General features: G+C 56.7%; 8 protein-coding genes and 1 non-coding gene across 9 annotated transcripts; 5 read left to right on the plus strand and 4 right to left on the minus strand.

Annotated features, from left to right (window-relative positions):
• The first annotated feature begins 44 nt into the window (after positions 1–44).
• Positions 45–117, plus strand: SPRG_30022. Its single transcript has one exon. It is a non-coding gene; the product is annotated as a tRNA-Val (tRNA).
• Positions 118–1991: 1874 nt separating this feature from the next.
• On the plus strand, positions 1992–3395 carry SPRG_01823 (hypothetical protein; the record flags this gene model as incomplete). The annotated part of the gene is made up of 6 exons (XM_012340391.1): positions 1992–2099; positions 2145–2341; positions 2396–2484; positions 2537–2790; positions 2838–3213; positions 3270–3395. The coding sequence occupies exons 1-6, from the start codon at positions 2002–2004 to the stop codon at positions 3393–3395; spliced, it is 1140 nt and encodes a 379-aa protein (XP_012195781.1). The 5' UTR covers positions 1992–2001.
• Positions 3251–7122, minus strand: SPRG_01824 (hypothetical protein). The gene is made up of 16 exons (XM_012340392.1): positions 6631–7122; positions 6435–6584; positions 6291–6389; positions 6199–6233; positions 6069–6147; positions 5969–6018; positions 5753–5927; positions 5651–5706; positions 5410–5602; positions 5034–5360; positions 4760–4987; positions 4566–4710; positions 4248–4522; positions 4096–4195; positions 3795–4047; positions 3251–3740 (listed from the first exon to the last, which is right to left on the minus strand). The coding sequence occupies exons 1-16, from the start codon at positions 6961–6963 to the stop codon at positions 3407–3409; spliced, it is 2832 nt and encodes a 943-aa protein (XP_012195782.1). The 5' UTR covers positions 6964–7122; the 3' UTR covers positions 3251–3406.
• Positions 7123–8091: 969 nt separating this feature from the next.
• SPRG_19366 (hypothetical protein) lies at positions 8092–8553 on the plus strand (the record flags this gene model as incomplete). The annotated part of the gene is made up of 1 exon (XM_012340864.1): positions 8092–8553. The coding sequence occupies one exon, from the start codon at positions 8092–8094 to the stop codon at positions 8551–8553; it is 462 nt and encodes a 153-aa protein (XP_012196254.1).
• Positions 8554–10136: 1583 nt separating this feature from the next.
• Positions 10137–12460, minus strand: SPRG_01825 (hypothetical protein). Its single transcript, XM_012340393.1, has 11 exons — positions 12040–12460; positions 11871–11988; positions 11455–11828; positions 11329–11406; positions 11085–11287; positions 10883–11034; positions 10722–10831; positions 10637–10676; positions 10531–10580; positions 10415–10483; positions 10137–10344 (listed from the first exon to the last, which is right to left on the minus strand). Exons 1-11 carry the CDS (start codon positions 12424–12426, stop codon positions 10246–10248), a joined length of 1680 nt encoding a protein of 559 aa, XP_012195783.1. The 5' UTR covers positions 12427–12460; the 3' UTR covers positions 10137–10245.
• A 947-nt stretch (positions 12461–13407) lies between these two features.
• SPRG_01826 (hypothetical protein) lies at positions 13408–15900 on the minus strand (the record flags this gene model as incomplete). The annotated part of the gene is made up of 5 exons (XM_012340394.1): positions 13408–14017; positions 14074–14237; positions 14292–14771; positions 14795–14914; positions 14965–15900. 5 exons carry the CDS (start codon positions 15898–15900, stop codon positions 13408–13410), a joined length of 2310 nt encoding a protein of 769 aa, XP_012195784.1.
• A 1140-nt stretch (positions 15901–17040) lies between these two features.
• SPRG_01827 (hypothetical protein) lies at positions 17041–19308 on the plus strand (the record flags this gene model as incomplete). The annotated part of the gene is made up of 3 exons (XM_012340395.1): positions 17041–18645; positions 18691–18788; positions 18833–19308. Coding segments are annotated over 3 exons (2120 nt in total), but the record flags the coding sequence as incomplete, so codon positions are not given.
• A 342-nt stretch (positions 19309–19650) lies between these two features.
• Positions 19651–23004, plus strand: SPRG_01828 (hypothetical protein; the record flags this gene model as incomplete). The annotated part of the gene is made up of 4 exons (XM_012340396.1): positions 19651–20132; positions 20156–20813; positions 20858–21903; positions 21951–23004. 4 exons carry the CDS (start codon positions 19651–19653, stop codon positions 23002–23004), a joined length of 3240 nt encoding a protein of 1079 aa, XP_012195786.1.
• Positions 23005–23041: 37 nt separating this feature from the next.
• SPRG_01829 (hypothetical protein) lies at positions 23042–25463 on the minus strand. Its single transcript, XM_012340397.1, has 9 exons — positions 25398–25463; positions 24726–25349; positions 24529–24682; positions 24227–24483; positions 23989–24183; positions 23816–23936; positions 23592–23765; positions 23339–23533; positions 23042–23287 (listed from the first exon to the last, which is right to left on the minus strand). The coding sequence occupies exons 1-9, from the start codon at positions 25439–25441 to the stop codon at positions 23090–23092; spliced, it is 1962 nt and encodes a 653-aa protein (XP_012195787.1). The 5' UTR covers positions 25442–25463; the 3' UTR covers positions 23042–23089.
• Between the last annotated feature and the right edge of the window lie 347 nt (positions 25464–25810).

Raw genomic sequence — 25810 nt, forward strand, 5'->3', positions numbered from 1 at the left:
ATATATTTTCACTAATTGGTTGAGAAATGTCGTTAAATATGCAAGGTCTTATAGTGTAGCGGTCATCACGTCTCCTTGACGTGGAGAAGGTCCCCGGTTCAAGTCCGGGTAAGACCAAACATACTTTTTACGCACTGTAGAGCACTCCAAACAATTTTAAAACCATATTTTTGATTAAATCGATTCTTTATTTTTCATTCTTTCATTAGCGACCCTGTTTCACCCTCATTATTGAACAATACATGCACCCATCTCATTGTGCTTGCTACCCACCTAAACGAATCCTCGGCGACCATTTCGTTGCCAAAATGTCATGAGCATACTACATGTTTTATTGAAACAATTCATAAATATACATTTCCCTAATTTCAAAAAGCCCACTGCATCGTCCCAGTGCGTCCATTTTTGCACTCATTTCGACGTCAAATAAAAGTCCACCCAAAATTCAAAAATCGTTTTTCATCAATTACACATATTCCTCCATGCGATATATTTACCATCTCCTGCAACTTTGCTCGCCGTTTCTTGGGGCCATCAAATGCTAATGGATAGAGTGTATTTAAATTAAAAATCAATTTTAGAGCATTCTTTGCAAAGCCCGACTCATTTTTGGTACTGCACACATTCAAAATATTACCGTCGAGCTGTGCGACTAGATGTGCTCAATGAATATATTTGCTTTTTTATTTTTCCTTTTTTAGCCATTTAAGTGGCGAGCCCATGCCGGCGTGGACGCCGAGGAGCCAAATCTTGCTCCAAAACAAAATTCGCTGATACTTGGCATGTCGATAGAGAATGTTTTGGAGATCTCGAATCACCCTATCTCGTCGTCGAAAGGGTTGTGTAGCACGAGATTTTTCGATTTAACCGTGTCTATTTTGCTCGACGAGTAAAACGCATTTAAATGTTTAAATACGAGAAAAAAAGCACAAAAACTACTGTGAATGGTCGAAATGAGATGTTTGGAGGCTGTGAGTGCTATGGTGTGGTCTTTGTTGTCGCAGTGTGATGTAAAGTGGCTGAATCGAGATGCAGTACATCCTTGCCTGGTTATGAACAAGCGTCCGGACGCTGAGCTCCGACGACCCGATACCATTTAGCCGAAAATGCGTATACTGAGTGGTGCTTCACGCGGTCAAGCTCCAAGCCCATTCGCACCCGCTCGACAGGACCGATCAAGAGCGCCTCTTTTTTGCCCCGCTTTGGAGACACATCACCACTTCCTCATACTAGTACTACTAGTACACTGTAGTAGACTTATTTGGTGGTCCGAGTAAAGGAGCCTGCGTACGACCTCGAGCGAGCTATCGCTCGGCGAGAGGGGTCCACCACGGGATGGATCTCTCCGTGCGCAGCTCACTCCCAACGACCAAGTGCTGGTGCCATCTCCCACGCATTCAGGCATATCACGACGTATGCGAAGTCTTTGTAGTGAAGATAACGCGGAACACGTTGATATACATGTTTATAGTGGACTTTATCAAGGGAGTGTGGGCCACGCTCCACGCGGTCGCGGATCCCTTGCGCGTGGTCTCACCTTTCGACGCACAGGACGGCTTCCAACATGCACAGACCAGCGTTCCATTCCTCTGGTCCGTGCTCCAAACTTGTCTGGCTCAACGTCTGGCGATGCCTGAATGATTGCGTCATCCTCGAAGACCCACCATGGCTGAGTCCATGGACGGTTTCCGTTGAGGCGGCGCGAGTCGCTGAATTGCACCTGCGCCACAGCCTTGTTCACGAGCCCGATCTCAATTCGTAAGGGTTAATGAAAGATTTACCATTGCCTTTGCCTTCTCCGGCTTCTCGCACAACACAAGCGGTCGCACCCGGCTCGCTCCAGTCTTTGTCTGCCTAACGTTAAAGTGCAAACGACGCCCCTCAAACGAGCGTACACAACAAGGGCGCGGTCGATTGGAGCTGGTTTCCGGATAAATTCTGACCAATCATAGACATGGCATTTCTGGCTCTGTGACTTCATCTATTGGCAACCGCGAAAGAATGGAGCTGCCCGCAACCTTCCGAGCATTTCTCGTCGACCATGGCATTGAACAGCGCGTCTACGACGTAAGCTTGACTGCGCTTCCACGATACTTTCGGTACTCCAGGTAGCCGTCAAAGCGCGGTCCCCAACGTTCTTGTAGGATCAAAGACAGCTCCGTGACGGTCGAGCAGCTCCAAGCCGAGTTTCCCGGCGTGCAGCCCGTTCCCTGGTTGAAGTCGTTTTACGCTGTTTCATCGCTTGACGCGCTCTCATCAAGTCGCTTGTATACGTCGGCAAAGATCTATGGCATGGAGGCCAGCTCTGGCTTTGCTGTCGCGATGTTGGACCCGCAACCAGGTCTGCGCACGTTCCGCTTCGTACTCATTCTCAACTCTGTGTATGATGCCTTAGGCGACCACGTTCTGGATCTATGTTGCGCACCTGGCGCTAAATTAGCCATGCTGGCCGACGTCTTGGGTCGTCGTGGTAGCATCACTGGCGTACGATGCAACGGAGGTAACCAATGCGGTTCCTAACGCAAATCAACAATAGGTCGACTATTCCAAGAATCGTATCTCGGCCTGCCGATCGCTCTTGCACAAGTACGACCTCGTGCAGTCGCTGCCGGACACACCATGGCGCTGCCGCCTCTTTCATGCTGACGGCCGACGCTTTGCCGAGGGCACACCGACATCCAGCGACCCGAGCGCTGCAGTCCACGACAGTGTATTGGACGTCATTTTGGACTCGGCCGAAGTTGAAAATCGCTCCAAAAAGTCCATTGCACGCAAGCGTATGAACAAAAGGTGCCTCCTTTCACAGTGCGCTCGTAGTCTTATTTCTGCCAAACTAGCGCCCGCGCCCGCGCACTCAAGATGCAGCGCGAGGCCTCAAGTACAGCGACTGCGTCTCGTCTCTACGACAAGGTGCTTGTTGACGCTGAGTGCACTCACGACGGGTCGCTTCGACACTTGGCCAAACTCACGACGGCCGACGCGTGGCAGTCGTACCTCGAAAACTACCTCTCGCCGTCGCATGTTGCGGGGATTCTGGAGCTCCAGCACGACCTCATCCGAAATGGGTTTCGACTCCTTGTACCCGGGGGTCGTATGGTCTACAGCACGTGCAGCTTGTCGCTCAAGCAAAACGAAGAGATCGTCGCGGCCTTCCTCAAGGATACTCCAAGTGCCTCTTTGATGCCCATTGATACGACCAATGTACCGTGCCAGGTACGATCTCCGACATATCTTGTACGATGGTTGCGCTCACAAAACTCAATATATAGCCTGGGAACATACTGCATACGGTGCGCTTTACGCCCCTTCACGACATAGGCGGTCTATTCATTGCGCTCTTCACAAAGGCTACAGACGAGGCAGATGTGCCAGCCAAGCGGCAAAAGACGGAATAAGATGATAATCATCACGATTTTGGCGCGGCTTCCCATGCTGAGCGCATCACTGCTGTCGACTCGGTCGCATACAGCCGTGACCACGGAAGCTTTTGGATAAGCGACTTGTGGCGACTTCGTTGCCGGGTTTTGGCTTGCTTGTTGAGACGCGGCGGATGCGCACTCGCAGAAGGATGGTCTTTCCAGTCAGGGATCACCAGCTCGGGGTATTGAAGAGCGCTGGGCTCTGGTTCGGCGACCGTCTCGGGCAGTGGTGCTTCTATTGGTTCTGGATCGCTTTTTTGTGCAAGGATCGACGTCAGCAGGGAAAATTCGTCAACTATTGGTATCTCCATTGGAGTGCATCTACATAAACGTAGAATATGAGAGCGACCGGAAGGATGCACGGTGCATTCGAACGGCGTCTCGACAACATCGTTGCGCGCAGTCTTCAACGGACTCTTGGGCGGACTTGGCTTTCTCGGTCCGACAGCATCCCGCGTCTCAATGTGCACTTGCCAGATGGGCTGCCACGGCAGATCCGATGCGAGAAGTTGCTTGGGTAGCACCATTGGCGCGGCGTGCTTTCGGTGTCGCGGGCTACAGACGCGTGGCGGGAAGCGAAGCAGATTTTCATGAACGAGGCTGTGATGCTCGTCGCCGACTTCGTCAGCTACGCATGACACTATTTCCACCATCAGTGAGCAAGATGAAAACGTACGGCTCTCGAAAGCCTTTGTAGGGCTAGCGACATAGCGCTCCAGCGTCGTATTGTGCTTCTCTTGAAGCGCGACCTTGACATGCGAACCATCCACAAGGTCCTACACGCACCGGCATGCCGTAAATAGGTGTTACCATCCACAACTTTATTACCCCGAGGTATGTGGCCGTGGATTGATACTCCTCAGCGCTAAACACACCATGTTCGAGCACCAGCTTGGCGTCAGGGGCCCGCGCTAGCTGCTTGAAAAGCTCGTCGTCACTGTACACAATGTCAAACTGCCCCTTGAGATTCTGGAGTGTGTGCAATCGTGCTTCCTTCTCGGCCGCACGCGCGCGCAGCTCTGCAAGCGTCGGCTGCGTCGTTGCCATGTGCGCAAAATATGAGCGCAGTGCCACGGCGTCGTGGTTGACATCTCGGTCGGCCCCTGGTCGAAAACGATACCACCTGCGTACAAGCGCATCGCATACCTCGCTGCTTTGGCCGGTCATTGGCCGTACGGGGTCGTTGTGGCGCTGCATGGGCACGCGGCGTCGACTCTTGAACGTGATCACGACGAGCGTCGGCGAGCTTGGCTTGCGCTTCTTGGCGACTGTGTAGTCGGCTTGAATATATCTACGCCCAGACGTCGCGCGTACCACAAACAGTGCATGTCGTGCCATACTTTGGACCGTAGAGAGGACGACGGGCGCGCGCGGACATCAATTTGGGTCCCTTCAAAGATGTCCGGCAGCGGGCCGGTCGCCATACGAACGTCGCGCGTCCGTTGCCCCGCGACTGTTTCACTCGCGACGGTCGACGCTTCGGTGGTAGTCACAGCCATAGCCGGGCGCTGGACGGCGGTGACCGACATGGCTGGTTGTGGCGCTGTGTCGCCGTACGAGAGCAAAAACTACGCGCAAAATGACCCCATTGTTTGCAAAACAAGATTCACAAACCCGAAGCTCAATCGTACTAAAGAGAACCGCGTAAAAGAGTCCCGTCATTGGCGCCGATGCGAGGGCGTAAGTGCGTTCGGTGCCATGCAATATTGCGTGGCTCTGGTATCGGTACGACGCAACACCCGTCACGTCGTGCTTGACGAGGTAGATGCACCCAAAGACAGCACTTGTTTTCGCCGATGTTGGTTCGACCGAGAGCGATAACTGCGCCAGGTTTGGCTGCACGTGGTTGAAAGCAAACACGCGAACTCGCTTGGCAGCGACGGAACCATAAAAGTCTGTTTGGAACTCGAGTGCCGCCGGCTCTTGCAACACACACGTGACCTACGTCGATCGTGCATGGTACATACATTGATGCGAGGCAGCGTAGTACGTGATACGTCGTCTCGGTCGAGCTAGAGGCTGCCGGCAGCACGCGCACGCGCAGCGTCTCGAACTGAAGCGACGTGATATCGGCTTCACTGGGCTTGTACACGACGAGCGCTGCGGGAATGTTCTCAACTTTCCACACCTCATCTTGCGATGCTGCACTCGAGTCGACAGCGCGCACAACAAGGTCCAAGCGTCTACGATGGTGGTTCCGGCGTCAAAATGACATTTCGTTGTAGTCGTACGACGTCATGTCGAGCGCGAGGCAAAGCACAATGAGGGGCAGTTTTGTCGGGAAGAGCTAGAAAACATGGGGACTTGGTTGGGCTCAATTGGATGCGTCGTACTGCAATGTGATGGGATGGGGCAGTGGCAAACGCGTTGGGTGCAACTGAGTGCGTATAAGTCTTCCCGTGGTCGACAAGGACGGCATTCGGGTCGAGTGATGTTGTCTCGTCCGGTGCTGAAAGCTCCGCGTAGTGCAGCTTTGGGATTTCGGCAAATTCGTGCGCGAGGCGAAATCTGGGCAACTACTGAGATACATTTTGTGTTAAGCCACGTACTTGATTTTTGCTTCTTGAAGAAAGAGAAATATCGTGTCAAGCGCGCCGGCCTACGGCAGTTAGCGAGCTACCAATAGAGCACTCTAGTGGCGTGGTGTACCGTGCACGCGGTGGCCAAATCCAAAAGCGAAATGGTAAATGGATGAATGTCCATGAGGGATGGGAATGGAGTTGTTGCCCTAACCATAGGTTGCAGCGACTCGTTTTCATGCAAAAATGATGGGGCGTACGAAGCACCCACGAGCAAGTCGATCGCCCAATCGTTCTACAATGCCGTTGTTATGTGGTATTCTCGGTAGGTAGATATGCATGAACAAGAAACCTCGACGAGGTGCAGCACTTCTGGAAAACCGATATCGGGAAGTAGACCTCGAAAAAGCTTGGCACTAAAACGAATGTAGTCGTCCTTCGTAATAGGAATCTACACAAGCGATTAAGACCACTTCATCGACATCCGTGCGCTTACATTATGATTGCGCTTGAAGAGAATCGGGTTGAAGTGGGCAAGAGGCCACCACTCGCAGCGGATGTACTCTAGAATGTTGGGATCGACGTAGGCCTCGGCGAACGACGAGATCTTTTTGCTTGGAGATGCCATGACCTTGGGCTTTGGCTCCTACTCGTTGTGTCGATAAGACCCGTCACTTAGACAACGTCATTACAATCACGTGTAGTGGCAATGGATCTTTCCGAGCGTAGCGACTTGCCAGTAGGTAGTACCCGCGCGGGTTCCTGATGCTTTTGACGCCCCGCTTGGCGCGCCGGCGAAGCACGCTGGCGTAAATGGCCTCAAGCTCCTTGAAGTCGTAACCATGAAAGTCCCAGTCATCCCTGGTAAGGTCGGCTCGAAAGGCACGACCCTCAGCCATGCCGTCTCGGGTTCGCACTTGTATGTTCGCGGTGTTTCGCGTTGGTTTCACCTCGTGTCCCGCCCATCTGGCGGCCTTTTCCTGTGGCGACCCACAATCAATTTCCGTGCGCGCTTTGCAGTGCATCTCCACGCAGGACGTGTTAGATTCCAAGCCAAGTATGCAAACAAGCTCTTTCTATCGTAGAGCGGATAAATAGCGTGCATGCTGTCTCGGCTTTTGTTCTTGAATGCGGCAAAGTTCCACATTCACCGCCGTCTGGCAGCTTAGAGCTTCGATTTCCAGGATGAATACTGAATCGGACTTAAATCGCACGAAACATAGAACCACCAGCTGAGTAATCAAACGGCGATCTATGAGACGAAAAGGAAAACTGAAGAGGCACCTCACGAATCGAAACCGCTGCCATGAAGCCGTTCCTTTCTGCGCTTCAACTTCATTGCTCGGCCTTATTTCATTGGCCAGTGTGCAGCAGGACGCGATCAAGAGGTGCCACGTCACTAAAATGTCACATTTCGATGGTTTCACGACATATGTATACAACGCGCGGAGCCACGAAAACGCACAGTATTGAAGTTGGCGGCAACAGCACACTCATGGACGCCCCCGAAGTCGATGTCCATTGCATCGCTGAAGGCAGCCGTTCTAACGCATCGAGCCCGACAAACGTCGGCCCTCGTGACTCGCTTGTTGTCCGGCGCCTCTACCGCGTCACCTACTCGGACGACTCGCTGAAGGAGCGCTTTAACCAGATTGTGCGCACGACGCTACGCCTGGCCAACGCCACGGAGACGAGTAACAACGTTCTTTGGCGCAAAAGGCTATCAAGTACCGACGGCGTCACAGCGACTTGATCAACTACGACGACCCGAGCGCGGACGTGTTCGAGAGCCTTGGTATTAAATGGTGCAAAACGCCGTAGTCGCCGACTTGATGAGATTTGTGTATCCTATTCATGTAAATGAATGACGTTTGTGGGGTCCCGGTTCGAATTGAAGCTGCGTCGACAAGCCACACGCCCACACGACTCGAGACCCTCTTCTGGCTCGGCGATGGAGTGTGCCAAAGAAAGCCGACTGGACCCGAGAAGGTATTTCCACTTAGAACAATGGTATTGACAGCGATTTGGCCAATCACGTGAGCTGCATGTTAAAACGCACGTCTGCGACACACGGGATGCCAATTGTGCGACAAGAACGCGGGCCATCGTCAGTGCGGGACGACGCACTCGTATCATCGCCGCGTGGGGCTGCGATGCCGCTGCGGCACGCCGTAGCTTCATACTGCTCTCCAGCGACATGCCACGCGGCTACGAACGGCACTCCAGCGACACACCGTCCTTTGCTGTCTCTCCTGCACCTCTGCGACTGCTCCGAGCAGTATGTTAGTCTTCTTTCAAGACCCACGACCTTGACTCACCACATCTCAAGCGCGCTTCACAAACGACCTGCACGTATCAATATGAGCGTGCGGAAGCCTCGGTATCGCTTCTACTATCGCGACGATGCCACAAAAGAGCGATGCGATGCGTGCCTCCGCGCCATGCTGCATTTCGCGCAACAACCAAGCGCGTCAAGCATCAACGCGGATCTCGCGCAACGCGCTCTTCGCTTTCGTCAACACTCGATTGAGCACCTCGAAATCGACGACTCCACGCAAGATGCCTTTGAGCGTCTCGGTGTTGTCTGGCACAAGCTGCACCCTACGTCACAATGAGTGAGCAAAGACAATGCAGCCCCTCGCACGATTCGTCGACATCGAGGCGACATCGCCTTAACTAATAAAGGTTCGTGATGAACCACATCGTCAACGATGGCCACATCTGGCCTTGTCCAACAGCAGAGTCGAGATGTTGGGACTGATATTGGATGCCATTTCGCTTCTTCAGCGCGCGCAACAAACGAAATACACGAGCAGTGCGCACAATGCAGGCAGTGCGGAAATTAGTTGAAATCTCCCTTGACAAATGCTAACGTTGGGCTGCCTGGTTTCTTTCGCTGGCCCAGAGCCAATAGCACGGAAATCAATTAACTTCGTAGTCCACTGACGGGCGAGCGACAGAAGCTCACTCGCACATAAGCCTCGCGAACCTCCGAAACGACGTCGAATCGCTTCAAAAAGCCGTCCCGAATCGATCGTACAGGCTCTACGCGATTCGTCCTCATGTGCTATTTCGTGATGCCGTTCCAGTGTGCACGATGCAGCATGCAATCAATCACGCGATCAGCACTTCCGTTCGTGTATCTTAATGCAAGTCGCTAATGCACCGTGCTAAGATCCATTGTACTCTTGATTGTACCTACAAGACCTGACGCGCACAGAGGGCATCAGATCATTGCCGCTCAGTCCTTTTTGGAGTTGTCTGAAGAGCTCGATGCGGGGTGATTGACGTTAGAGGGTGCGGTTGTTGCCTAGCCACCAGTCTCGGGGACCGTATTCAGCCCACGTATTCAGCCTACCCCATCTTCATTCCCATCGTGCACATCAATCTCGCGGGACGACCGTAGAACTCGGCGTGCGGCGAACAAGAATCCCGTCTATATTTTTGTGTGCCGTAGCGCAGCGCCCTAATATATTGGTGGCGACGGGTGAGAATGGCCAGCGACGTCAATCCACGGGAGCAGAGCGTGTCATCGCCAACTTGATTCGCATCGACCTCATTCTCTGTTGAGCGCGACCCTATATGACCAAGTGCCGCGAAAAACTTGATGGTGCCATCAGGTTTTTCGTTCGTCAGCTTTATAAGCAAGAACAACAGCATCGCCGGCGTTTCAGCATTAAAATCCACATATTTGATTAGCCCACGACTTCCATGGTGACCAATGGGCGCGCCACGTCATCGGGCGCCCAAAATTGGTAGCTCTAAGCACGGAATGTTATCGGCTTAGTAGGTTTACTTTTCATTTTGCCACGTGATCCATCCACATGAGCTCCACCGAGGTTGTAGTCGCACCAGAGAGCCATGGGTGCGGGACACGGCGCCACTATCGACTGTCCTACTCGGACGATTCACTCAAGAAGCGCTACGACCATATCGTGCGCACGACGCTCCGCCTCGCCAACGCCACGGACGTCACAAACAAGAACGTACTCTTGGCCCAGAAGGCCATCAAGTACCGGCGGCATGGAAGCGACCCAATCAACTACGACGACCCGAGCACGGATGTCTTCGAGAGCCTTGGCATCACGTGGTGCAAAACACCGTAAGCAAGAGCGTACCTCGATATATGTACAGTCAGTCGCCGTCGTGTAAGAGCTGCAGTCGATGCTTGTTTGGTAATGTGTGCATTTGCTAAACGTCCAGAAATACAGATTTGTGTTCACAACTTTGATGTGGTTGGGGGCTTGCGCTGTGCAAGGGCCGCCTCGCGACCCGTCGAGCAACGAAAAATGCGCCTCATTACGTCCTTACTTGGAGCCGAATTCAGCTTCCCACGCGGCGAACCGATGCAATTGGTCGGTACCGACCGACTTGGACACGTTCCCAAGTGCAACGTGAAAATCTGCCTACAACATTTTCCGCATCAGAATCCAAGCGGTAGAATGCGCCCATATTGGAATGCGCCACGGTTCCGACCTTGGTGACAACGAGCGACTGCTCTTTGAGTTCCCGCAAATCCCGCTCGGAACACGAGCTTGCTTGAATCTACGCATACGCTTGCTTTACCCACCCTATATGCCGACATCCCGTACATCTTGGAGAAGCTGCGGCGTATACACCCTCTTGACCGTCAGCAGCTTGGCTACATCAACGAGGTTTGTTCAACGAAGGAGAGGACACAGAGCAACAAATATGTACCGGCTTCACAAATGTTGGTGATGTCGTCGCCGCTGTACCCCTACACCGTGCATAGTTCATTTTTCAAGTATATTGCTCTACATACCTGCGTTTGATCGGCGAGTTCATCGAGGACGACGTCGCGCGCCAAGCTCATCTTGCGCAAGTTGAGTTGAAAGAGTTCCCGTCGCCCGACAAGCTCCGGCAGCGGAATATCTACATAAGAAGAATGCCATCGCCACGCACTCTCGAGGTCCGACGACGTACACACGCGTTTTGTGAGGCGTCGGCGCATCGCTTCGTCCAGCTCCCACGGCAAGTTGGTCGCGGCGAGCACCATTACTTGCTTGGCGGCGTCAGTCGCGCCGTCCTCTTCGTTTAGAATGCCATTCATTTGCACGAGCAGCTCGGTCTTGACGCTGCCACATACCATAAGTGTATTCAGGTGATTGGCGGCATGATATCATACCGGCGGCTCGCTTCGTGCTCTTGAGCCGTGCCTCGCGCGCCCGCAATCGCGTCGATCTCGTCCATGAAGATGATGGATGGAGCGTAGTAGCGCGCCATCTCAAAGAGAATGCGCACCATGCGCTCCGACTCGCCTCGGTACTTGCTCGAGAGCGTCGAGGCCGAGACATTGAAGAACGTTGTGTTGCAGACGTTGGCGACAGCCTACAGGGCTTGTAGCCACGGGCTTGGATCGCAGAACGTACCTTGGCGAGGAGGGTTTTGCCCGTGCCCGGCGGACCAAAAAGGAGAACCCCATTGCACGGCTTGAGTGGCCCGTCCTCCTATTTGAGAGTTTGATGAGATGCAGTATGGAGGGACAACAAGCCTACGGTGAAGAGGTGGGGCGCGAACCGCGGCAGCATCACGGCCTCCTTGAGCAGGTTCTTGACATGGTCGAGGCCCGCAATGTCTTCAAATTGAACTTTGGCGCCGCGATCGACGATATCCCGCTCGATGGCTTCGATCAGATCCAAGTCGACACGCCGCTCGGCACGCGCAATGTCCGAGTACTTGGGAAGGCCTTCGTCGGTGCTCGACTCGGTCGATGTCCGAGGCGACGTATATAGCGGCTTGGACGAAAGGGATGAGGATGGTACGTTGCGAAGAAGATTTGACTGCGCGAGGCTACTCTCCATGTGTGGTGGCTCGTACGCCATCGCCCTTGCTCGCGAACTCATGGCACGCGTCGGTCCCTTGGGCTCGCCTACGTCACCGATGAGCACCTCCATATGCTCGGGGATTGTACTCGTGGTAGTGTATGAGATGCTGTTGCGTTTGAGATATGGGTGTTTGCTCTGGTTCTTGGTCGCAGCGGCGCTGTCCTTGGCCCGTTTCCTCTTGGCGGGCAGCGTCCTTCGCTCCTTCTACATGCAGAAACATACAATGAACCTCCTTGGGCGGCGCCATCACCGTACCTCGCTCGCTGCTGGGTTCTCCTTCTCATCGGTACGACGCGGTCGTTTCTGCACGACAAACTCGTCGTCGGTCGGCAGCCGCTTGAACGTCACGCTTGGACGCGGCTTGGGCACTGGGACCTCGTCGAGGAGCGAGCGCAGCTTGGTCTTCTTGGGCTGGATCTGAATCTGCTGGAAAAGGTCCAGCGTCGTGGTGTAGCGGTGGATGACCGCGTACTCGGCCTTGAGGCTCTCGACCAAGGCGTGCAGCGCGCGGTCGTCTCGGCTAGACCGGCGGGCGAAGATGGCGTCGCGGATGCATGCGCGGAAGATCTTGCTCCCTTCGTCGTAGAGCCCGAGGAGGCAGCGCTCCCGGGCCACGGCCGCTTGCCGCACGAGGTCGTCCATGCCACGCTCAGAGTCAACCTTTCGGTCGCGGGCGGTATATCCGGATGAGGTCCGGATACGCTAAATCGGATCGCCTTTGGCGCGCAGACCAGTTTGATATCTAACCACACACCACTTACTGTGGTTTGCGGACACGAGTCGCCCAGCGAGACTCGTATTGTTCGGTCACGCTCTCGATTGGCAAAAGTGGATCGCGACACTACGGACTCATTAGATGCACACGCAGTGTGCCTGCGATTTCTTAAAATTGCTCGGATTCAACAGAACACGCAGGACCAAAAGCGTGTTTTACCTTGTGTCACAGCAGCTCCAAGGTGTCAGCCACAGAAAGATTATATCAAGGAAATATACCTTGGATTATATCAACACGTGGACGAGCCTCACAAGACGAGTCGCAGATCATGTTGGTGTACTCGCATCAAGTCTCCCCGCTGGTCCCTGGTCTGCCAACTTCAAGACCCTCGTGGTGGTGACCCGTACCCCAAGATACATACAGTATATAACTTTACATGTTAGCTCGCATTTGCAAATAATGGCATGAATACTCTCAGGCAGCGCTGATGGCTAGCATTGGCATCAACCTCCGAGTCGTGTACACGTATTTTTATTGGCCCCTTTTTGCACAATTTTTGACCAATCACAAACATTTGTAGAAGCATGCACGACGCAGAATCCCATTTCAAGCCGCTCTGTCGGCCACGACGCGTCAGAATGAAAAATCGCTCATACTCGACTCGATGATTGAACAGACATCTGAGAGCACAAAACGCTATGTCTTGCCGGCGTGCGAAGCGTACAACGCACGATATGGACTTAATTCAAATTATGGCAAAGCCGTATTTACCACATATTATAATGTCGCTAAATATGGCTTCGATTTCCTAGTGCATTCATACAATCCTTGACAGTATTAATAATACTACACAAGCAGAACACAAGACTCGTAGCATCAACACACGACAGCATTCGTTACGCTCTAGTCTACGACTGTTTGCACATTTCGTCTTGGGTGGACCGAGGATTGCCCTGTGCCGTGTTGAGTCGCGGTACAGGACCGTCGAGGTTGAGCTTGGGCTCGAGAAGCGCGAGCTGGTCTTCACATTGCTTGACAAGCACGTTGACTTCGTCGAGCTGGTGCTGCACGACACTCTTCTTGCTGTCGTAGGCCTTCTTGAGCATAAAGATGTCTTGCTTGGCCTGCGTCTTGAGGTCGGCCATGTCCTTCTTGTGCGCGGCCTTGGTTTCTTCCATTTGGCGCGCGCAGCCCGTTTCGAGGTCAAAGAGCGACTGCAGATGCGCCGTCTTCTTGGCGTTCAGCGACCGCTCAAGCTCTGCGACCTTGGCCAGCGCACTGCGCTGCTCGCTATACAGACTCTTTTGCTGGCTATGCAGCGACGTCTCTATGTTGAGGATGTCCATGGCCGCACCGTGCACCAGAGCCTCGCGCTTCTGCCGCTCGAGAAGCGCTTGCTCCTCGATCCTGAGCGTCTTGGCCTTGATTCGCTCGATTTCGCGCTCCGTGGACGCGACGCGCGCTTCGTGCTTGCTTGTGACACCTTGAAGGTCGAGAAGGAGCCGCTCCAAGTCCATGCTACGCGAGACATAATCATGAATACCCTTCGAGGCACATTTGGTACGGAAAAATACCGTTTGTCTTCAAGCTCCGCCGTCAGCGTCGACTTGAGCGACGAGAGCTCCTCCGTGCGCGCAGAAAGCTCGCGTTCAAACTCCTTCCGGCGATCGCTCGTGTCCGTTAGCGCGTCTGCGGCCGTGAGCTCGGCTAGTTCTTGCTCCAGCGTCGCTTTCTCCTCCTACACAGTACAGCAGGAAGCGTGAGAACAGCCTCCAATGCAGATAGCGCGTACATTGGCGGCAGCCATGTGCTTCTCAAAGAGCCCGAGCACCTGCTTGCCCCACTCGACGACCGACCCGAGGATGTGGTCGCTTAAGTACACTTGCAGCGACGGGTACATGGCGACACCAAGACCGGCTTCTGGGTCGTACGCCGAGCTGGACGACCCTTGGTGGTTGCGCGCGGTCGCGCCGGCCTTGTACTCGGCCAGAGCACGCTGAAGGTTGCTTTTGAACCCCAAAAGCGTGGCTTGGAGACCATCCGGAAACTCGTCACGAGGTCGCTGTGCCAGCTCTGTCGTCGTCTCAGTGAGCGAGAGCGGGTGCAGCGTGGCCAAGAGCGCCGTGCACGTCTCCTGCGAGAGCTCTGTTGCCGACGCAAGGGCCTTGGCATACGCAGCATCAAGGGTCGCGAGGAGCGTGGTGATCTGGCCTTGGAGCAGCGTTTGGGCCGCGGCGTTGGTTACAGGGATCTGCTGCGATAGCGTGTAAACCTCGACAGACGCGGCGCGGAGACTCCTAAGGTGGGCCAAAGAAGCAGGCGCGACGACGGGATCGTGGCCGATTCCTCCGAGGCGAGCGGCACGAGTGATGCGAACGTCTGCGTGTACTGCTCGGCCGCACGCGCGATTCCTTGCTACAGACAGACTAGGAGTTGCAGGTTTTCGCACTATATGCATCGTGTACCTCGCACGTCACGCGGAGCATCTTGGTCGCAGCGTGCTGCAGGATCGGCAACTGGTGCGTGTTGAGCGACTCGACAAAGTACTCGACGAGAATCCGAAACTGCGCAGGCGTGATCGCATTGCCCGCGACTTGCTTGGCCGGCAAAGTGTCTTCGCCGGCCTCGCCAGAGAGATACCGCGAATGCACCTTGTCGGCGGCGACGACGTAGTCGGGCCGAAGGACGTCGCGCGACAGATCGTACGTGAGCTCGATACCGGCGCTGGCTTCGACCGCGCGACTGATCATCATGCAGTCGCGCGTGGGGAAGAAGGTTGTAAAATACGTCTTGAACGCGTTGCTCTGCATCACAGCCTCGCTAAAGCCCGACTCGAGCGCAAAGAGCCCATCAAAGTACTCCGTGGGCGTCTTCTTCGTGGCGGACCCTGGGTTGGCGAGCCACTTGACCTTGGAGTTGCGCGCGACCCACACAAAGCGCGGCAGGACGCTCGCCAGGTCCTTCATGACGCCAGCCTCGTCCTGGTTTGACCGTAACTTGAATTGCGTCGGGAGGTCTGCGATCCAGCGCAGCTTCTCAAAGCTGAGCTCACTATCCTGGCTGTACAAAAGAACGGACGAGAGGAGCACCAGCAGCAAACGACCGAGATGCTCGTTCTTGGACGCGAGGACGATGACGTTGGATGCTTCCTCGGCATGCATCCAGAGCAGAGACTTCTTCTCATCGTCGCCAGCGTCGAGCGTCGGAAGGCTCGGCGACATGGTGTGCAGCAGCAGCTGATGCTCCTTGGTCGACGCGAAGGTCGCGTCCGCGGGCGCGTCGCCGTTCATCAGACCAACGACGCGGACGCGGCCGGCCGCAGCGTGCGTGAGGTAGACGTCCATGGCGCCATCGTCGACCTCGAGATGCTCGTCCGCGTGCTTCCAAACAAGGACCTGCATCACACTCCGCTCTTCTTCGGCGGTCGGAGGTTTGTTTCTGACTTTGGCCTCGCGCTCATTGGTCGAAATTGCAATTGGTTGAATCGCACGCTGTGATTGGCCCGGCGTTTAACCTACTAAAACGCAGTTCGCGCGCGTGGACGGATTTGGATGATGCGAGGTGCCCAGCACGGCTTTCTGGCCTGCACCACAGTCGCAGATTGCGACGTGGGTACCCGGCACTCACAACCCTACCCAAGCAGCGCATCCTTTCAATCCTGGCTAGGCCAACGTAAATACAACCCCGAGCCTTGCGTCAACGCACGCGACTGGGTCATTTGGCAAAGTGCAATGTCCACACTGCGCAGAATGCCAAGATCAGAGTGTGCGTCAGCGTGTGCCAACAGCAACGCTGTCGTCAGTTCAGCGACGGCTCTTGTTGCTTTGTTGCTGAACGTACCGCACTGGCGCGGTCGAAGTTGGTGTTACAACTTCGAGCCGCGGAAAATCGCGCGATGCCGCGTTCGGGCTCGAGCTCTTACCTTATGCGACGCCAACGCGGGGATGTGGCGCTGCGTATAAACTACTATATTTATGGCCTTGCTAGTCGTATCAAACTTCTTTGAAACGGCTTCGATGAAAAAGTACGAAATGCCGATAAGGTGAACTGTGTCTCTTGCCGCCGCGTCGACTCGCGCCTGCGACTGGGATGGTATCGTCCAACGAGGGTCCATACAAGCTCCAGTAGTCGCACTACTACTAGTACTGACACATGCCGTTTGGGCAATGCTTGGCATGGGCAAAGGGATCTTCGCGATGCAGGGCACCATCATGGATACACCTACACCTGTTTGATGGTCCGCACTGGTGTCGATTTTATTCGTGACCGTATCCACCTCAGTTGTTGGTCTAGACTAGCGATCGAGCATGCTGGTCCAAGGCTCGAAGGGGCTGCGTCATGGACTAATGATACACTGCCATCTCATTGATACGCATATGCGCGGCACGAAGGCGCTTGCTGTCAACGGCGGCACATTTCGCTGCCAAAATCCGTAAAATCTGATAGGCAAGTACACTGTGGACCCGAATCCTACTTGCATTCTCGAAGTTCGAAGCCGCGAGGTCCAAACGGCGCAGTTTTCTGAACACAATCGAATCCTCCGATGGTGGCGCATGGGTTCCGCTTCATGCTTGGGCGCGTCGCGGGCCCGAAGAAGGCCAAGGGCCGCCAGAAGAAAGGCAGTCGCCACGCAGGCCTCTTTACCTGCCTCCAGACCCCGTCGTCCGTCTCGCATGCGTTCATCGAGATCGCGTCGGGCGTGATCCAGCAGCAACACGACGCGGACATCCGACTGCGGGCTAGCAGCGCCAGCAGCAGCAACAACAACAGCAACAACAAGAGTCCAAGTAGCTACGACGGTAGCGGCAAGGCGCCAACGTACCCACTGCTCCAGCCCGACGTTCTCGACAGTCTCGAGTGCGCGCTCTTCATGGACGTCGAGGCCACGTCCGCCACAACTGCAAAACATCCGCGGGCAACAATTGGCGAGCTCGCAAAACTGCTTTTGCAGCTCTGGGACATCCTCCTCGCGTCTTGCATTCCGTGGTCGACCGCGGCGCTCCAAGAAACCATCGGCTTCAACGACCAGCTGAAGCGGCAGAAAGCCGAGGCGCTCATGTTCAAGCTCATGGAGCGGCGCGAGTTCGCCAAGGTCTACGAAGCGTACGTGGCCGTGACGGAGGACACGACCGAGCGCTGGAGCAAGGTGGACATGTCGAGCCAGCAGTCACACCCGCCATTCCGCAAGTCATCGACGTGGGCCTCCAAGCGCCGCCAGACATCGTCGGACCCTGACGTCGACGCCGTCTATGCGTACGAAGCCCCGCCGCTCGCAAAGGACCCAATGCAGCTTCTCGAGCGGTACATCAATCTCTCGACGCGTACGCTGGTGTATGCGGCCGCGCTTGTGCAAGTGCACCGGTCTTTCTTTGTGGACGTGCTGGCCGTGCTCTACTGCCGGCTTCCGTCGCTTCAGACGCTCGTGCTCGACCTCTTTGACCGATTTGGCTTTAGCGGCACGCCACCACGGAAGCCACGATGTGTGGCACGGGCCAAGAGCTTCTTTCAGGAAGACAACTCGGCGTTCTACGGCTGGGACCGGCTTTTTCTCGACGACGTCGCACTCGAGACCATTGAGGCACACGCGCTAGCTGCCCTCGACATCATCATCGAGACACCGCCGGTGGACGCATCCGTGCCCTACTCCGAGTTGGACATTCTTATGGACGACCAGGCGAGGTCCTTTGATGGCGAGGACAACATTGACAGCGACAACAATTGCATCGACTCGAGTCTGTGCTTGGACCTCTTTCTTAGCCTTTGGATGGCGACGACTGAGCACATTCAGCGCACGAGCCGAGGGCACATCCCGTGGGCCGACGTTCCTCCGTTCGCGGCGCTCCAAGGCCGCGCGACCAACCTCTTTGAAAAGTGCTTTGCGTACCAGACGTTCGACTGCGATGAAGACACGAACGGGCTCCGCTTCCACTTGATCTCGGCGCGCAAGGCCAAGCTCGACCGGCGACTGCCCTTTGACGTCAAGCACCCGCGCGTCGTCTTCTCCACGATCGAGGCCGTCGTCATGCTCACGCAGCAGTCGTTTGCGCCGTATATGGCTGCCATGTACAAGCACTTGAACTGCTTTTACGTACGGTCGGCTGTCCCGAGCCTTGCACTTCTCGAGCAGTGGATCACGCACGCGCCAAGTAGGTCGATCGCACTGGCGCATCACTTTCTTATCGGTCGTGTAGCGGCTTGCATCGACAACGACGCGACGCAAGCACTCTTGCGCAAGTTCATCGTCACGCTCCTGGCGTCCGACCGCATGGATCGACTCAAGGCCATCCAGGTACTAGTCGGTTGTCGAGCGTCGAGTCCTTATCCCTGCGCCAGGTCTTTCTTCTGCACTGCATTGGGCACTTGACCGTGTCGCTCCAACAGTTCGTATTGAGTCTGCTCGTCGACGCGTTCCCGAGGCTCTTTGGTCACTGGTCCCGCGACGTCCGATTCTGCTACCATCTTCTGCTCATCTACATCTTTGGCGACCGGCGGCAGCTCGGCGCGCACTCGGACAGCATCCTCCTTGGGCTCGACGGCAGCGGCAGCACGCACGTCGAGTACGAGCCGTTCGACCACCTCCTCCTCGAGACCCTGCGCGCGAGCAAGGCGCCGACGCTCGTGTACGAGCGCGCGTCGTTCACCGAGTACATTGCGCAGCTCGAGATGTACTACAGCATTGCGGCGACGCTGCCAAAGAACGAAGCTGTCGCGATTCCGCGCATTCGGATCCAGCAGGCGCACCGCGGGTAGTTTATAGTTAGTCGTTGTACGATCGTAGTACACATAGTAATAGTCGTTGCTGTCGTGCATGTCTTGGAACTGCGCAGAGGCGGCGCGCGGATCGAGCCGGTGCACAAGCGTTGCAAGCTGCCTGTGGCGCAAGGGCTGCGAGAGATCACGCCCGACGAACGCCGTCAACGTCGTCGTCCATCGCGAGCTCCCTTGGAGCTCCAGGCAGTGGCACTCGTACCTGCTGCTGCGCCGTGCAGACCTGCGTGCGGCGTCTGACTCGGCCGCCGATTGGCCGGGGCGCGAAAATCAATGAATTATAGCCAATGGCCTTGGTCGACGGATGTTGGGTATAGTCGAGGTGGATCTTCTTCGAGTGATAGTCCATCGTTGCGCCCATGACACGCGCGTCAGTAGGCGACATGCAGCACATCCGCCGCTCCGACGTCGTCATGAGCGAGCTCGAGTACCTCCCGCAGCTCTCGCCGTCGGTCCAGCTCCTCTGCATCGGCCTCTACCTCGGCGTCGGCGTCGTTGCCTTCACGCGCAGCTTCCAAATGCGCCCGCGCCTGCTCACGCGGCAAAAGGTCTTCCAGTACCTCGTGACGACCTTCTGCTGCCTCCGATCGCTCTCGCTGCTCACGGCGCCGCCCGCGGGCGTCCGCGACGTGCTCAACCGGACTGCGCTCTGCCTCTTCTTCTCGCTCATGCTCTTCCAGGTCTTCTTTTGGTTTGACGTCGTGAACCCGTCGTCGTCGGCACGCTCGAAGCGCGTGTGGCACTCGTTCCTGTACATCAACGTGGCGCTGTACGCCGTCGTGCTGTGCCTCGAGCTCGACGCTTTTTCACGCCCACGTCGCGCACCAAGGACGCGGCCGCGAGCTACTGGTCCGACATGCTTCCGGTGCTGCTCGTCGTCATGGGCAGTCTCCTCCTCTGCATTGGCCTTCTCTTCTCGATCTGCAAGATGCGCATGCGTGTCCAGCGGCTCATCGACGAAGATGACACGAGCTTGAGCGTCCGCGCGGTCCAGAAGATCCACCGCGCGCTGTGCTACCTCAACTGCATCTTTGCCGGCTCGTCGCTTCTCTTCTTGCTCCGCGCGTTCCTGTACCTCCAGCACCCGTGGGCCCACAAGGAGTGCGGTTCGCTTCAGGACCCGAATTGGTGCCTATGCGTCGGGTACGTCCTCCCGGAGCTCATTCCAGCCGTCTTCTTTGTCATTGTCATGTGGGACGTGGACCCGAACCTGTGGCGGTCCAACATGTCGACGGGCGAGACGACGCCGCTGCTGGGCAAACACCTTGGCATCACGAGCGGGTTTGGAAAGGACTTTCGGTGGCACCGCCCGAGCCCACTCTTGCTCTCGTCGACGCCGACGCAAGAAGCGGCGCCGTACCTGAGCGTGCAGCCCTTCACACCCCACGCGACTCCCGTGAATCCGACGACGCTGCCGACACCGCCGGGCCTCCTCGATGCGCTTTGGCTCTCGTTCCAGTGCTTTCAGCTCAAGCACGGCGGCCAAGACGTGCACGCATCCCTTGTGATTGTGCACATGCTGCAAGACGGCGTCGACGACATTGAGGTTCGCGGTCCAATATATACGTTGCTGCATCTGATTCCTCGTAGCTCGGACGGTCGGAGCTCGCGCACACGACGGACCCGCAGTTTCACGTGATGGTCAAAGTGCCTCTCGACGCTATGCACGTGCTGCGCATCCGCGTCTACAGTGTCCGGAACTGGAACACGCTCTCGGACCTCTCGTCCCAAAATCTCGTCGGCGAGGCCATGCTCAAGCCGCTCGAGCTCGGGCAGAGCCAGCTCTACCGCCTCTCGAGCTCGTTCCGGGGTGACGTGTGCGTGAGCAACACGGGGCTCCTCGTCGTGCGCTGCGAAGCGCCGGGCGTCATGGACACGTCGGCGTGCATCACGCGCAGCTTCTTGCATGGTAAAGTGCTCGTCGAGGAGGCGCTTGTCGAAAGTCCATGGACGTACGAGATCCCGTACCAGATGCTCCAGCTGATTCAAGCCGATCTCGTGCAAAAGGCCAACTGGATGGCGCAAGTGCTGCAGGCGAACCGCTCGACGCTTCTGCACGTGCCTCGCCGCGGCCTCGGCAGCTTCAGCTTCAGCGGCACCGGGACCAACCACCTCGACGAGGACGACAGCGAAGAGGACGATCCACGGTCGTCGCCCGTCTCGACGACGAGTCTACTCACCGAGATGATTTACCAGCTCCAAGGCAACGCTCGGAAGCGCACGAACCGCAAGTGGCGCGGGTCGATGCTCCAAGACATGGAGGCGTACATCGCCGTCGTGCAAGCCGCTCTCGAAGCGTACGGCCACCCGGACAAGTTCCAGCTCAGCTTCAAGCCGAGCACGAAGAAGGCCGACGCCGAGCTGCGCTTCGTCGCCCTCAACATGCACATGCAGCTTTTGACGCTGGGCGATGCGGCGCAGACCTCGTCGTCGTCGTCGTCACCGATGCCGCCGAGAATCGACGAAGAGACCGAAGTCGATTGGCGCGATGACATTCGCGTGCGATCGCAGTCGGCGCTCGACACGATCTTCCGCGCCCACGAGCTCTTTGGCACGACGACGGTCGGCGCGTTTGCGGCCCACGTCTATGGCTTTGGCCACGGCGGCATTCGCCAGCTCCGGGACGACCTCGAGCGGTACGTGGACGACTTTTGTTTCGCCGGTCGCGAACGACACCATGTAGGCTGCGCGAACGGTCGCTCAAGGCCACCGACTGGTCCGACAACACGACGCAGGCGCTCCAGCGCGACATGTACGCGCTCGAGTGGCACATTGACCAGCGCCTCGATGTTGCTTTCACGCAAGCCGTGAGCGCGCTCGTGCCGTGCTTCCAGCAGACGCTGTTTACGCATTTGCACACGTCGTCGCCCAGTGTATCGCCCAAGGCGTACCTGACGCAGCTGCAAACTGCCGGCTTCCTCTTCAACGTCGAGAGCCTTATCTCGACGGTCGGGTCGGAAGCCGGTATGCTCGGCGACATGGATGCGGCCGTCAAGGCACTGGCGTACGTGACCATCCGGCTGCGCTTGGTGCCAGATGCGGCATCGGCCGCGTTCTCGGTCGCCATCTCGTCGGGGCCGCAGGGCCTTGTCGTCGAATTGCCGCTCATCTGCAGCGACAACTACACGCTCGCGCCGTGTATGCACCGCGTGCCGGGCCAGGACTTGGCGTCCGGCGCCGTCTACTGCCCCGTGAAGCTGCCGCCGGCGCGCGCGCTCTTCATCAAGGTCGTGCCCGTGCTCTTCAACCAGGGCATGAACGAGCTCCAGACGGTGGCCAACACCGTGCGCAAGAGCCAGCTCCAGCACGCCATCAACCAAGAGAGCGCGAACGTGCTCGAGTCGTACTTGGTCGTCGTGAATGCGTCGCCGGCCGTCATGGCCGTGTGGCACGAAGCCAAGCAAGCCATCTTTGACACGAAGGACGAAAAGTGCATGGCGATCCTCGAGCAAACGTCGTGGATCTCGCGGCAGGTCGGCGGCGGCCGCGTCACGTGCTGCAAATCGGCCAAAGACCGGACGGCCATGTCGGTGACGCTCGAAGAAGCCAAGTTGATGGGCACGAGCGACGTTGCGATGTGGACGCAGTTGCTTCGCACGTACGGCGTTCGGCGCGAGAACGCGCGCAAAAACATTGGGTCGGCACAGTACTGCTTTAGCACGTGGCAAAACTACTTGCTCCCGTCTGCGTACAAGTGCCCGCCGGGCACGGGTGGCGGCAGTCGCGCCCACTCGTAGCAGTTGTCGATCTGCAACCCGTTTTTGAAACATGGTCGCCCTGTTTTTCGTGCTAGAATCTATCTGCTGAAGAAAGTGTTGTTTTCTATGGCTGCGTCGACCACGTAAAGTCAAAAGACGGCGCGAGCGACCGCAGGTGCGCATTGAACGGCGCATAGAACGCCTCGAGCTTGGCCTTGGCCGTCGCCGGCATCGGGTCGTACGCCCGCGTGTTGTGTGCGGCCGTGTCTTGCAGCATGTGCGGTGGCAACCCGAGAAAGGCCAGTGCCTCATTCACCGTCGCCTAGATATACCCGTATAAGACACATCGAATTGGACAAAGAGATAGATGTACCTGCGTCGACTCGGGGGTCTTGAGCGCATCGAGGTTCAGAAGCAGAAACTGGTGCCGGGGAAAGTGCTGGAACCAGATCTGGAGCTGGAGTGCGTAGAGACCGCGACCAATGTACGAGTGAGCGCCGTGCGTCTTGGGCAGGCGGTCGGCGTACGCTTGGAACGTCTTTGGGCACGTTGGCTTGGCGAGCACGTCCTGCACATACAATGCATGGGTCAATGATACCCTGCAAAATTGATAGGCTGATTGATACCTGGAGCAAGGCGAGGTCGTCGTTGATGACGTCATCAAACGACTTGCCCGCGACCGCGGCGCGCATCTCGAGCTGCTTGGTTGTGCCCGAGCCATCGGCGGTCATTTGGTAGTGCGAGTACGCCCGCTTGACCGGGTCCCGCATCATCACGATGAAGCGAGTATGGGGAAAGAGCTATTTAAACACCAAAATGATATCATCGACCTCAACTCTTCGCATCCGACCTGCTGGAAACGCTTGGCGATTGGCGCACCGTACAAGAGGTAGCTCGGCGTCGACTCGGCCAGCAGCATCTTGGGCGCCCACGTCTCGAGCGGCGCCTGGAGCGAGAGCAAGTACTTGGCCCTGCATATCGCATATCACTCATCTGGGAAATGGATTAGGGTAGAGCTCATACCGCATGTCCAGGGTCGAGTACGTAGTCTCGTCGTCGGCGACTGCAGTGTCCGTTGCGAGGTCATCGTACGTCTTCAGAATGGTCTTGGCCGGCGCAAGGAGCTCGTCTGTGACGGGCGTCGTCGTTGCTTTGGTCCACGCCCAGTCGAAAAAGTGCGGCTCGCGACGCTGTCCGTTCACGATCGACGGGTGTTGCCTACAGACAATATTGTCCACATCTTCCACGTGGATCGACGTACCCAAGGTGCTGATAGAGCGACGTTGTGCCGCACTTTTGAACGCCGAGGATCGCATACGACGGCGTCCAGCCAATCGTGAGCGCCCGAAGGGCGCGCGCGGCCTCGGCGGCCATGACGCGGTCGACGTGTCCAAGCATCTCGAGCACCGTTGGCTCGACCGCCGGGGGGCACGTTGCGCGAACAGCCGTCGCAAATTCGATCGCGTCGATTTGCTCGATGAAAAAGTGACGGCACGCCGTGGCAAAGATCCTCGACGCCTACGGAGACGCGTCATACGCAACACTCGTCACAAAACGCGCTACCTCGTCGCTGGACTCGGCCTTGAGCTGCGCAGTGAGTGCTGTTAGCATGCTGGCGGCAATCTTGGCGCCGGCCGAGTTGTCGAGCTCGTCCGTGGCAGAAATGAGCTCGACGCGGCCACGGACTTGGCGGCAGCGCTGGCCGGCCTCGAGCGTCCTACAGCATGCTGAATGCTGGCTTGGCGATGCATATAGGGTACGTGAAGAGAGGCGTCGGCACGTGCAGCTCGTCAATGACGTCAAAGATGAGGTGCACGCGGTACTCGTCCGCGCCGTTGTACACGCTGTGTTTGGCCGCGTTGTTGAGCTCGACGATCGAGCCTTCGTTGAACGCAAACCGACTCATGCTTTCCTCGAGGCAGCCGCTCTTGAACTCGACCTCGGGAAAGGTCACGATCGGCACGTGGATGCGGTGCGTGCGGCCGACCCACGGGCCATTGTCGTGGTGGGCAGGGATGAGCACCTTGGGCGGAAGGCGCGCAAAGAGGCAGCGCACGACGCGCTCGACAGGAACGTCGATGGCGGCAAAGAGTGGCTCGAGGAGCGGGCGCCAGATCGCCCACTCGGGCAGCAAGTAGATGTTCTCGAGGTGGTTGTCGGAGAAGATGCAGATGATCTTGTTGACGCCGACCTTGTCGTGGAAGGGCCGGCGGAGCGATACGTTGCGCGTGCTCTGGTACGCTTCTGACCAGCGGCTCTCGGGCAGCGACACGATCTGGCGCTTGAGCTCGGCGATGTCGACCTGCGACGCGCGGGTCGTCGCGCAGACAAGGTCGACGGTCGGGTCTTCTTGCACGAGCATCTCAGTCGGGCGGCGCTTGTGGCTAATGCGAATATGAGTATTACTCGCATCGAAGCATGCAGCAAAGGACCTGAGCGGGACGACGCCCGCTGGTGGCATCGGCGCGGCTTGCATGCTGCTGGCGGTGAAAGGCGGCGCGATTTTTTGTGTCTTCGGACGAATGGAGCCATGCCTCGGACCAATCAGCGTTCGCTGAAGCTTAAATGTGGCATATGCCACGCTGTACTGCCATGGCGCTCGTTTGGGAACTACCGGTAGCCCTGAACGAAGACCGGGTAATGTAATGAAGCAAGTGGCTTCATTGCATTACCCGATGCGGGAGGGTTAGCATAGATTGAATCATAGCGTGCTAATACATTGTGTACATAGTACTAGATTTCGCTAACGTTACCATATATCCAAGGCGCACTCGCTCATCTGTGTGGAACCAGGTACTAGTACCGGTACTATGCATTCCAGACGCGTCTCACAACATGCAGTACC

The sequence above is a fragment of the Saprolegnia parasitica genome (assembly GCF_000151545.1).
Source record: "Saprolegnia parasitica CBS 223.65 unplaced genomic scaffold supercont2.5, whole genome shotgun sequence".
Taxonomy (NCBI): Eukaryota; Oomycota; class Saprolegniomycetes; order Saprolegniales; family Saprolegniaceae; genus Saprolegnia; species Saprolegnia parasitica.

Bases quoted from the DNA above. Each gene is read 5' to 3' on its own strand.
- SPRG_01824 (XM_012340392.1), bottom strand. From the start codon at position 6,963: ATGCACTGCAAAGCGCGCACGGAAATTGATTGTGGGTCGCCACAGGAA. The intron at 6,585-6,630 runs GTAATGACGTTG...CACAACGAGTAG, and splicing joins CATTGCCACTACACGTGATT to GAGCCAAAGCCCAAGGTCAT. The intron at 3,741-3,794 runs GTTCGAATGCAC...ACGTTTATGTAG, and splicing joins AACGATGTTGTCGAGACGCC to ATGCACTCCAATGGAGATAC.
- SPRG_01825 (XM_012340393.1), bottom strand. From the start codon at position 12,426: ATGGACGACCTCGTGCGGCAAGCGGCCGTGGCCCGGGAGCGCTGCCTC. The intron at 11,989-12,039 runs GTACGGTGATGG...TTCTGCATGTAG, and splicing joins AGAACCCAGCAGCGAGCGAG to AAGGAGCGAAGGACGCTGCC. The intron at 10,832-10,882 runs GTACGTCGTCGG...CTTCTTATGTAG, and splicing joins ACGCCTCACAAAACGCGTGT to ATATTCCGCTGCCGGAGCTT.
- SPRG_01829 (XM_012340397.1), bottom strand. From the start codon at position 25,441: ATGCAAGCCGCGCCGATGCCACCAGCGGGCGTCGTCCCGCTCAG. The intron at 24,683-24,725 runs GTACCCTATATG...AGCATGCTGTAG, and splicing joins GTGCCGACGCCTCTCTTCAC to GACGCTCGAGGCCGGCCAGC. The intron at 23,766-23,815 runs GTCGGATGCGAA...GTGTTTAAATAG, and splicing joins TCGCCAAGCGTTTCCAGCAG to CTCTTTCCCCATACTCGCTT.